General features: G+C 40.2%; 1 protein-coding gene across 3 annotated transcripts in view; it reads right to left on the reverse strand.

Annotated features, from left to right (window-relative positions):
• KBTBD12 (kelch repeat and BTB domain containing 12) overlaps positions 1-12,255 on the reverse strand; it is a 68,056-nt gene that overhangs the window by 37,764 nt on the left and 18,037 nt on the right. For all 3 annotated transcript variants that reach the window (XM_032802734.1, XM_032802733.2, XM_075073152.1), the window contains exon 5: positions 590-787. In XM_032802734.1, coding sequence (XP_032658625.1) covers positions 590-787 — 198 coding nt within the window. The remainder of the gene's footprint in view (positions 1-589; positions 788-12,255) is intronic.

Consider the following 12,255-nt stretch of genomic DNA (forward strand, 5'->3'; position numbering starts at 1 on the left):
TTAGAGTATATCAGCTAAATACAGATTGTTTAGCATAAGTAGTTAACACATTTCAAGGTACAATTCAAGTAGCCCATTAATATCTCTCCAGCCATAGGATGGAAGGGGGTTGGGGGAACGAGGTGCTCAAATACTGTGGTAATGAAGGCCAGGTAGCTATGCTGAACAGAAATTTTGACTCAGGACAAAGCCTTACTCTTGGAAAAATATCCAAAACTTTTTAGTGTGCCTAACATAGAAACTTAGGGGCAGACTTTGATCTCAGGTACACTGGTGTAAATCTGGAGTCACTCTACTGAAGTCAGTGGAGTTTGATTTTCACAGGTGTAGCAGAGATCAGAATCTGGCCCTTATGTGTTTCAGCCAAAAGTCTGACAGCAAGTAAACAGCATGGAACTCAATTTATATTGACATTAAGAATCAGAAATACAAATGGCTGAATCAACTCTGCTAGGATGCAACTCTGTGGGGCTGGGAAGCTTCGGTATTTTAAACCTGATGATTAGGCTCAGGGACTGTATGTGTGTGTGGAATGATAAAGCTTAAATTATGGAAGAAACATCAAACTCTTTTCAGATGTATTCAGTACCTGCTCCATGAAATCCTCCGCAGAGATATAGCTTCCCTTCCACCGAGCCTGCATTAGTGGAGTTGGTTCTTAAGCTGAGTAAAGGAGAAGGCATCGGAGGCCCATCTCTCCAGAAATCCCCATCAGGGTTATAAATCTCCACTGCATCAAGACATTGCCGTGCCTGTCCCCTGTCTCGACCCAAGCAGCCAATTCCTCCTGCGGAGAAAGATATGTATCAGATACACAGGACACCAAGACAGAAATATTGCAGTACCAGAGTGCCACTGAAACTGGCTGCTTTCTAGTTCTTATGGGGTTATTTTTTATTTACATGCTCTCGGTTCTTTAAATAGATTTTCTCTCTTCATCTCCAGAAGCTTGGTAATAAGAGGCTTTCAAATTAAAAGCCACCGCACCTTTACTACGGAGCTCACTGCTGCCCCAAAGGAGCTCCATTCTCATCTAGATATGGCAGGCAGGACAAGAGGCACTTTTGCAAAATGCCAAGGTACTCAACCTACTTTTTTTTTTTAATTACACAATAGAATTTGACTGTAGTTACTTGTTGTTTGTTTGTAGTAGCCAGATCATATGATCATTCAGTTATAAGGATCAAAAATTACTTTCCAAAAGTAATTTGGTGTCAGTGGGTTTGCCCTTCACTCTCACTCATCAAGAGGCATTTGGATTTTTCAAAAGGTAGAAAAGAGTTTCATTCCTTTGTAAAGGCAAACTGGCTGCAGATAAAAGAATTGTCCAGTTTGCAAGGAACGTCAGTTAAAGACAGTTAATATCTGTCTGACCTACCTCCTGGGTATTAAGATGCCAGGTAAAACTTGATGTATACATATGAGATGGTGATTTTGAATGTCTGTATGCATCTGATTTTGAAAATTCACTGCTTTATGGCTCTGGATATAGTGATCATTCAGTTGTAAGTCAAAACAAAACTTGCCCAAAATTATCCTTATGGGATACCACTGAGTTTCAGTGAAATGCATAATATCAGATACATCAATGCAAGTTTTCAAGTAGATACTTAACAATAGAGATCTTTCATATAAATTTTGTTATTTGCACTTTCTACCAGAGGATCTCAAATTGCTGTAAATAATTTACATATGCTAACTGATTAAGCTTCAGAACACCTCTGAGAGGCAGGTGTTACAAAATCAATTCTATAGGTGAGGAAACAGACACATCAGTTAAGTGATTTGTCCAAGGTCATATAACCAGTCAGTGTCAGATTCAAGATTAGAACCCAGTTTTCTTTAGTCTCAGTCTGCGTAGAGACTCAAGAAAGACTAGTCACATAATAGTACAAATGGGTAAATATGTAGGGTTTTATATTCCTTTCAAATTCCGTTCTCAGACCACATTCCAAATGGAAACACATAATGCATTGTGAGGGGAGTAGCAGCAGTAGAATTTTAATTCTTATTTTTCTTGTGAGTTAAAACAAGCCCTACCAGTTGAGACTTAATTAGGATGTCTGGATTGTTTTTAGAATGGCTGGGCCATTAAAAACCTGCTCCTGGTTTTCATTTCTTGGAACATATTGCAACATCCAGCACCAATATCTCCCCACCCTCACTCCATCTTCAGTGTGCGCACACTGAAATTGTATGGCAGGCACTGTCTCTCTAAATATTTTCCAGTGAGCAGCTCTGGGTTTTGAATTCACAGCCTTTAGATCTCAAGGATTAATATGCTGATGCACCCCAGCAGGTTCTGCATCTGTGCCACTGGATACAATACCCTATAATGAGCACTGATGGCATCTCCATGCTAAAGCAGATCTTTTGTGTGTGCATGTGTGCTCACTTTTAAATATAAAATGACAGCAATATTCATGCAATTTCCACATTAAAGATCAGATTTTCAAAGGGCTTCCAAATACACATGCCCATTCAGGACCCCAAAAGTGTATGAGACCAAAATGGATGCTTATGCACTTAATTACTCATTAAATTTAAAAGGGTATGACTGCAAATATTGCTAGTGCAGTTTTGGGGAGGGACCATTGAAACTTTGCCCCTAAAGCGGTGTCATTTAAAATGGCCAGTCAGTGAAAGGAGCCTACAGTCCTTAATGTTTTAAATAGAGTTTTTTATCTGCCTCTTCACTGGGATTGTTTTTAACTAGGGCTGTCAATTAATCGCAGTTAACTCATGTCATTAACTCCAGAAAATCAACTGTGATTTTAAAAATTAATTGCAAATAATCATGCTGTTAAACAATAGAATACCAATTTAAATTTATTAAATATGTTTGGATGTTTTTCTACATTTTCAAAAATATTGATTTCTATTACAAACACAGAATACAGAGTGTACAGTTCTCACTTTGTATTATGATTTTTTATTACAAATATTTACACTCAGATGTAAAAATGATAAAAGAAATAGTATTTTTTAATTCACCTCATACAAGCATTGTAGTGCAATCTCTTTATTGTGAAAGGTGCAACTTCCAAATGTAGATTTTTTCATTACATAACTGCACTCAAAAACAGAACAATGTAAAACTTTAGAGCCTACAAGTCCACTCAGTCCTACTTCTACATTCACATGCTTCAGCCACCATTCCAGAGGACATCCTTCCATTCTGATGATGTTCGTTAAAAATAGTGTATTAATTAAATGTGTGACTGAACTCCTTGGGGGAAAATTGTATGTGCCCTGCTCTGTTTTACCTGCATTCTGCCATATATTTCATGTTATAGCAGTCTTGGACGATGACCCAGCACATGTTGTTTGATTTATGAACACTGTCAGTGCTGATTTGACAAAATGCAAAGAAGGAACCAATATGAGATTTCTAAAAAGAGCTACAGTACTCGACCCAAGGTTTAAGAATCTGAAGTGCCTTCCAAAATCTGAGAAGGACGAGGTGTGGAGCATGCTTTCAGAAGTCTTAAAAGAGCAACACTCAGATGTGGAAACTACAGAACCCGAACCACCAAAAAAGATAATCAACCTTCTTCTGGTGGCATCTGACTCAGATGATGAAAACGAACATGCATCATTTCAATGGATCTATGCCTTAAGACTATTTGGCAATGCAAGTTTGGATAGCTGAATTCTGCACTCTTATTAAATGATGCTTTATACCAAGAGCATACTACACTGGTGCACAGTACTCAGCACTGACTCTTTAATGGTTCCTAGTAGGGTTTAAGATGCTGGTTTTAACCTATAAAGGTGGGACACTGTATCCTTCTTAGCTGACCATGTTTTTGTTTCTCAAAGGTACCTTTAAAGTACCTCTTGGTCCTTTAATATGACAGCCAGGCTGTTTAATCAAGTGGCCTCCCAAAAGCACTACTTCTATGGTATCTGCTGGTGAAATGTGAACTACAATGTAGGGTGCAGAAGTATTTGCTGCTAGGTGGATTCTTCATCTGAAGGACAGAAGATCTTTCTTGTTGAAATTAAAGCTATGAATAGCAGTGGACTGAGATGGCAGTAAGTTTATCTGACTCTGATTAGTTGCCTAGCTTTTGTGAGCATGGTATTGTCCCGGGTGCCTCACTGGAAGAACCATCTCTTGAACTTTCTAAGGAATATTACCACCGTTCTTTTAATCATCTTGTGAATTTTGTAGCTATAATAAAAAATGCAAGAATCATGGGCACTGCAATTTTGGAAGGAATGAAAAGGACAATTTGCACTGAACCAGAACAGAATTCAGTCAGCACCATATGTGTAACATGCAAGTAATCTGCTTTAGCAGAAAATCCAAAACTTTACCAACTAATATAAGAACTCATGCTGGCAACCGTGGGAGAGAAGACTTTGAAACATTTTCCTTGTATAATTATTAAAGAAATAAACTTTAATGGCCTATCACAAGTCACTTTTAAAGCCTAAACTAAAGACTAGTATATTAAAAAATTAAATAAACTGCCATCAACTAGTTTAACTTAAATCTGACCTGTCTAAAAGTAGTTATATTCAGATGAGAAAAGTCCTCTAGATATGAAATAGCTAAGTTTTGATGTGGACCTTACCAAGCCATTACAGAGAAGCTCAATTTCAGCTTCATTCATGACATGGCCAAAAATCAATGCTTGGCAAATAGAAAATAAGAAACAAAAATCAGATGGGAATAATATACAATTGTGAAGCTTCTAAAAGGGCATTCTAAGCAATGAGGAATCAGACCCAGAGGAGAATGGCTTTATGCTTCTCTTTTAAGATAATGCTAACACTGAAATAAGCTAGCAGATAATGCAAAGGAATTTGCAAACTCCAGATACTGCCAGAGTTGCTTAGCCACACACTTGCAGGTAGCAGCTCAAAGCTCCTGCACTGCTTCCAGAATCTCAGTAGGCATGACTTGTCTATGCTCCAAGAAAGAAGACGCAGATTTTGTTCCGCAGAGGCTGACAGTTCAGGTCTATCCTTTCAACTTGTATCCACAACACAGTGAAGGAAACTCAAATCTGCCCTTGAGTGGAGGCATGGTTGGAGATGGTTGGAAACGAAGAAACTTTCCTTTGTCAGAATCTACTGTATATTGCAACTGCTCACATTCCATTCCAGAGGGTTCTACCTTATTGTCCGTCCTGTACAATAAGTTTACGAAGTCATCAGGAGGGCTAGTCAGGACATGTAGACTGCTGTAGTACCTTCAGGCTGCTGGAGACATTCATTTCTACCTCATTTGACCTGGCTGGAGCAGTTAAGTAACTGACTCAGTGTTTGGCTCAGACTAGGAAGTGGATGAGGGAGGGTGAGCTGGCTGAAGCTCAATCCACACAAGATGGAGATAGTGTGAAAAGCATTGTGAAGCATCCAGAAAAAACAGAAGAGATTGGATGTGGTAGCTGATTTGGGGGAGGAAGCTGTCCTGCCAAATATTCTGGCAGGACATTGATATGATGGGGGCATGCCTCTCTATTCTGGACTTTTACCCTTTTAATTGTGCATATCTTAAACTGCCTAAAGCTATGGAGAGGTGCCATGAAAAATAAATGGCTCCACTGACCCAAAACTCATGTACATGGTGTGTGAAGGAGCACCAACTGCTATTTCAGCTTATAGTCTGGAACAGCAGCTAGAAGGTCTGCATTGTTTTCCCCTTCCCCTGCCCCACCTCCCTGTGGACTTTTGCCATTAACAGAGTGGGTGAATTCAATCTCTTTTCACCACCACCCAGTTTAGTTCTCTGCATAAAGCCCGATTACTTGACCTTTGTGCAGGGAGAGGTGGATTTCACCCTGGGAGTTTTGAACATTTCTCTGCCTGTCATTTTCACATCTGTCACAAAAGAGGATTTAATTCCAGAGCACTGTCCCTACCTTACTGACACACCATTTCAACATATAGACCCTTTACGTTATTTTCTTTCCCCAGGAGACAGTTCAGATGCCACTGTGGGACTAAAATAAGTCAGCAAAGCCACCTTTGTGTTCCCAAAGCCATTAATGCTTCAGAGCTTTCCCTGTCATGCTTGGATGGTTCTGCAATCAAACACACTTTCAAGGGCACTCTGCAAGCAGCAGTTCTAATGGACTTTAAATTTAACCTGAGGCTCCATTAGCAAAATAAATATATAAATACAATACATAGTCTTTATTAAGAAATCAGGATTACAAGACAAGCCTTTTGATGAAAGAAGACGACGCAGGGTAGGTGATGTGATCAGTACAGCCTCAGAATTTCAATGAGATACAGTGCTGTGCCTTACATATACCCACACATTGATTGGCTGAAGGCAAAGAATATTGTTTCACTTTAGGACAACTCTCTTCCCCTCCACCTCCCTTATTTTTACACAGTGAGACTAAACAGGATTTGAGTCACATCCATCACAATAACTAAACCTAGGAACCAGTACAGGGATCAGTGGTATGAAAAGATGGGCAAACTTAAACTCCTGGTAAAAGTGAGTAATCAGGATTTTGGGTGGGTATCTCCATAGAGATGGTGAGGGAGGGATGGAAGTAATGAGTAGTACTCAGCTGTGCTGGTGCTCAGTTGGAATGATGATTAGAGCCTTAAAATACTCATGAATACATCCCTTTTGTGTGTGGGGGGGGGGTCCAGTACCGATCTCGGTATCAAGAGCCATGGGTTATGTTACCTCAGCCATGCTACTGAAGCCTACATTTTCAAAAGTGGCCACTAATTTTGGGTGCCTTGTTGACTGATACTCAACTTGAGACATATGGGGCTTGATTTTCAGTGGAACTGAGCATCCACAAAGCCCACTAATGTGGTGGGTATTTGGCACTGAGGGGTCCCAACTTGGTTGTGCAAAAAAATGTATGCAGCTGAAATTACAGATCATCTAAGCTCAGTCAGATGGAGACTGTAATACTTTCCCACCTTCTCACACCCTTTGATCACAATACACAGGCAGTGAAAAGTATTCTTAGTCCTGGTCTGAATTTTTATCAAAGAGAAATGAAGATGAAAAACAGAGCAGTTTCACCAATAAGCAAGTGAAATCTAAGCTCCTTCGCTCTCTCTCTTTCTGTAAAATAATTCACTATTAAATTGATCTCTAGAATCCACAATGGATTTAATAGCTCTAAACCCTTATGTAACATTTCCCTTCATTACTCTTTAACAGCACTGAAGCTGAGTATTAGGACTTGCATTGCTCTCTCACTCCCTGTAAACCAGCGCTGCATAATTGGTTTTGGGAGAAATAAGGGAGCCATAATGCTAGCCCCGACAGACTCTTACAGAGATGGAATTGAAAACCACCTGCCATTCTTTACTATTGCAGAGAAAACAGATGACGTAACGCGTCTTGTAGCAAAACATGAAGGAAAAGCTTGACTGGAAGCAGGGATGAGAAAAGCAAATGGTTGCCAACACAAACCCACAATTTCAGCTCCAGCTTCTCCTACAACACGCTGGTAGCTTCTCAATGACATGACGGAGCTTCTGATAGCCAGAATCAGGCCAAATTCTGCTCTTAGTTCAACTGCCATGCAAGTTCATTTACCACAGTCAGATGTGAACAGGGGTAACCAAGGGAAGAATCAGGCCCATTATCTGCTACTCAGAGGAAATCCAGAATGTATTTATGAATAGACATGTTTACTTTAGAAGCAGCATAATTTATTCAAAGGCACAGTTAATACTGAAGCATGAAAGTTAAAATTTCTCCTTTCCAGTTCCTCCTACACAAACCTTCCTTCCCAGAGAGACCCCTGAGTACCATATTCAAATAAGTATTTTATGAGGGAGACATTCAGAATTTAATTGAACCTCATTTAACTGCTTAAAACTTTAAAGAGAAGCTCTCAGCAAGAGCTCAGGGGAAAACTCAGTTTTAATGAGGTGGTATTCCAGGGTAAGGAGGATAAACAAAGATTCTCTGATTCCCAAGTCCTTACTAACAGGATTTTTCATTTAATTCCTTCTGTATTTTCTTATTTATAAAAACAGGGATTTTATAACATAAAAACAATGCAGAACTAATGCCTTTATGCTGATGCAATATCGCTTACCACTGACCTATATTTCAAAGACTGTAGTTCTTTTGAAAGTGTTTTAGCATGAGCTGGTGCATTTGGCAGCTCTTTTTCTAATTTACCCATCAGTCGTAATGAGTTTTCACAGTCTCAGATGCAAAGGATTTCTTTTTTTTAAAGCAAGAGATTAAAATGCATGACTTAAATAGAGCCTTCCCATCTGGTTTTCTTCCAGAAGTATCTCAATTGGCTCTGTCATTAAGAATACAATACTACTCTTTCTTGAGCTTTCTAACGAATATAGTTATGTTCCTGGGAAAATATGGAGAGAAAGAACTAAGATGAGTTGAATGTCGTGAATAGGAGAAAGGATTTTGAACCTCAGGAAAGGCTGTTCATTTACTTGGAAGGATTATGTATGTCATTTAAATAGCATAAGAGTCTTCAGGAACATTATCTGTTGCAACAGCCAATTCTAACGTAGAACAGCTGATAAGAGACAAGTGGTACAGGTTCTATGAACAATACAATCCCTCAAACAGTATGAGTGTTTCTCATATCCCCTATACCAGTGTAACACAGGAATAACTCAGTTTAAGTAAGTGGAATTACATAGGTGTAAAGTTGGTGTGTGACCAGAATCAGGCCTTCTGGAGTTATCAATGTGTATTTCTAGTCTGGAATTTTGAAAAAGCACTTTCTGTATTCTGACACAGGTTCTCTCAGACCAAAGGATCTGGAGTAGTTAGTCTCCAGGGTCAGCATGCTCAGTTCTCATTTGGATTGAGAAGTACTCTTCGGCAGTGTCTGTGTATTCTATGTTCTGTGCCAACAGATCTTTTCAGAAATTAACACATGAAAGACTGAAAGACAGCTACAGATCTTAGTTGGAATGGTGTAAGTCTAGAGTAACGCTACTGAAGTCAATAGAGTTACTCCAGAGTTACACCACGGAACTGAGAGCAGAATCTGGATCTGAATATAAAAAATTATGTTACAGAAATTTACTCAAAGCAAATATGCCATGCATGCCTTTTGCTTCATATTATCATAGCTAATTTGTATTGAAGTAGCACCCAGAGGCCTTAGTACTGCTTGGGACCTCATGGTACTGAGTGCTGTTCAAACATACAGGAAGACACGGACCCTGCTTCAAAAAAAACAAATCTTATTTAGTTTGGATGCACTTGTTAAATTTTGTTTGAAATGAGTTAAGTCTAGCCCTTATGCAATACCGTTCTTATGAGCTGAGCATTTATTCAAGGAGAGGCTATATTCGCTCCCATTTATTTATTTAAATCACACAGGCAGCAGGGATCTCCAGGAGCTTTCTTTCATGGAGTTTCCTTCTCATCATTCTATTAAGACAGGATTTTCCCCTTATTGAATGGTGTTCCACAAACCGGTGGACCTTCTGAGATGCATGCAGCTCTCAGGGAACCCACGGAGACACTGTTCTTCCACACAAAGGCCACAACTACATTTATATCAGATACCATAAGTGCAGCCTGGGAAGAGGGGAGCACTGGGAGGGAGATAAGCATGGTCAGAGTCTCTGTACAGTAGGTTTGTTCAGTGCCACTTCAGATGTTCCCAAAAGCAGAGCTTGTAGAGAGCCCTGGTGGGAATTAAAGCCATACCCATCATCTGGAATCCTCACAGAGGGTAGACGGAGGAACACGACCTCACCAGCACTAGAGTAACTCTCTCCCCAAGCCACAAAAACTTAGTAACACCAAAAGTTACACCTCTCTTTGCCAGATCTACTGAAATTGCACTATAATCTGCAAATTGGCTGCAGATTTAACAAGCCTGCATAGCTTCTCTGGAATGGCATATCTAGCCATAATGCATAGTATTGGTATCTCTGGTTACACCATATACAGAGACTCCTTCAGAGAGTCTTCAGAATCTGGCTTTTGGAACAAATTGGCATTGTCAGTCTTTTTCTAGCCTCCCACAGTGCTTGACATTCCCTGTGAAACAATGTAATATCCTGAGAGTCCATGCCTTTGAGCAGTTTGCCATGGGTTTTAACCATTCCCCATGACAGTTATTATTCTTTGGTTCGTCCACATCAGCCCCAGTTGTTTCCACTCCCATTCTCTCATGGATGTCATCTGCATGACCAAGAGCTTCACTAACCAGATTAAGAAAGCTTTCAACTTGTTCCTTCTACTGTCACGAGTTGTCTGTCTGCCTAGCAAGGACACCATCACCATTGTCTTTATAAGGAGAAGTGTATCCATTTTTGCAGCTCAACAATCTGAGAATTCACAAGATAACATGGAGTTGTCACTATGAATAAACCATGGCATGTATTTTTTGTGCAAGGTTTTAATTCTAGCTGGCGTGTGGGAGCCTAGTGCCAGAGATGAGACCATTTGTGACACTAGCAGAATGAAACACCAATACCAGTGACTACCAGGCAGCCACCAACCTGTTTTAATATTAGAATTCTTTTGAGGCTTGGAGAGGGAAAATGGTTTGCAATCTTTTACACAGGACACTCAAATGGTTACTGTTAGGAATTCTAAATGCAATTGTGCCCTGAGTTGCATTGGTGTAAATTTGCAGTAATTCTGTTAATAGAACAGAGTTTCTGCAGTGTATTTAAAGGCACAATGTGTCCAGAAATCTGTCTTTTGTTTTCTTTCCATATGATTTTTTTTTTACACTAGAAGAAACTGTCTTGTTAGCAAGGTGGTCACTGCCAGAACCAGCCTACAAAATGCCAATTTTAACTGAAGTGCAAATATGGTCAGCAGTGTGACTGGAAACATAGCACTGTCTTTCTCAAGAGATCTGCTCTGTGGAGCAGATTTTGATCTCAGTTAATGCCAATGTAAATTCCAAGTAGGGTGACCAGATGTCCCAATTTTATAGGGACAGTCCCGATATTTGGGGCGTTGTTTTATATAAGCTCCTATTACCCCCCACTCCCATCCCGATTTTTCATACTTGCTGTCTAGTCCTAATTCCAAGTAACTCTACTTACTTCAGTGAAGTTACTTTCAATTTACACTATTATATGAGAAATCAGATTCTGGCCTCTGTGCCTTTAATCCCATTTGTTTATTTTAGTAACAAAACTAAAGGTCTGCAGCAGCACAGCATCCTGGTACCCCCTTGTGACCTTCTGTGACTTATTGCAGTAGTGACACTATCTGTTCCCCTCCTAGTCCCAACCACTGTCTTGCAACAGGCCAGCAGGCTCTGTCAAGTAGCAGTCTCCAGTTCAAAGAAAATATAAAACAAAAGGGCCTTCTGCCCCTCATGGGCTACCCTCCACTCTTGTAGAGTGCAGACCCTCCAGACTTTTTCCTTAGAGGCCCTGCTCCTACCAAGCTGCTGATCCTCAGGCTTCTTCCCTGGATTCCATCCCCTAGTCTGATTCTCCCCAGACTGGATCCTTAATCCCAGCCTACCTCCAGCCCATTTGCTTGGGAGTTGACTTTTTCCTAGGCATGCCCCAGGAGACTCCTTCTTCCCTACCACCTCTTCCCTTCAGGCCCTATCACAGGAGACAATCTCCTTCCTGTAGCTCTCTTCCACAAATAAACTCTTCACCATCTGGATCTGATAAGTGAATTGAGACACCTGATCCCCAGCTCATCATGATCAGCTGGGTGGAGGAGGGTAGCTGATCTGTCACAGGTGAGGCTAAATTCAAATCCTCTTGAAGGACCAACAACCCTATGACTGGGCCCAATCCTGCAGATCCTTACTCACATGAGTAATCCCCTTGATTTCAATGGAGCTTTTATAATGGAAGGACTATGCATATAAAGGTATGCAAGGTCAGCCCCAATGGTTTAACCTTTTGCTCCTGTTAGACCCGAAGAATTGACACAGTGATGGGAGAAGGAGCAGGCCTCTCATCTGGCTCACACATCAACAGAATTGTTAGCAAAGTTCCACATACAGAATCTTTGTTATTGGTGTTGACTGGCAAGCAAAAGAGAACCCAGCTTGCCGTTCAGAACCCTGACTCAGCTTGTGGCACTGACAACTGTAAATAGCAGAATACAGCTTTTCACTTGTGACCGAAGCAAATCTCCAGTTAAGGGCAGGAAGAGACTATAAACACGGCACTCCACAATGCCATTCTTGCAACCATTTTTCAGACTAAAATGGCACTTTTAACAAAACTTATATATTTTATTCTTTTATTCATTGTGATACATATTTCTTGCCATGTGAGATTTTAGACTGAGAACACAGGATGTAGTTTTTCTTTACTAACCAC

The sequence above is a fragment of the Chelonoidis abingdonii genome, chromosome 17, assembly GCF_003597395.2.
Source record: "Chelonoidis abingdonii isolate Lonesome George chromosome 17, CheloAbing_2.0, whole genome shotgun sequence".
NCBI lineage: Eukaryota > Metazoa > Chordata > Testudines > Testudinidae > Chelonoidis > Chelonoidis abingdonii.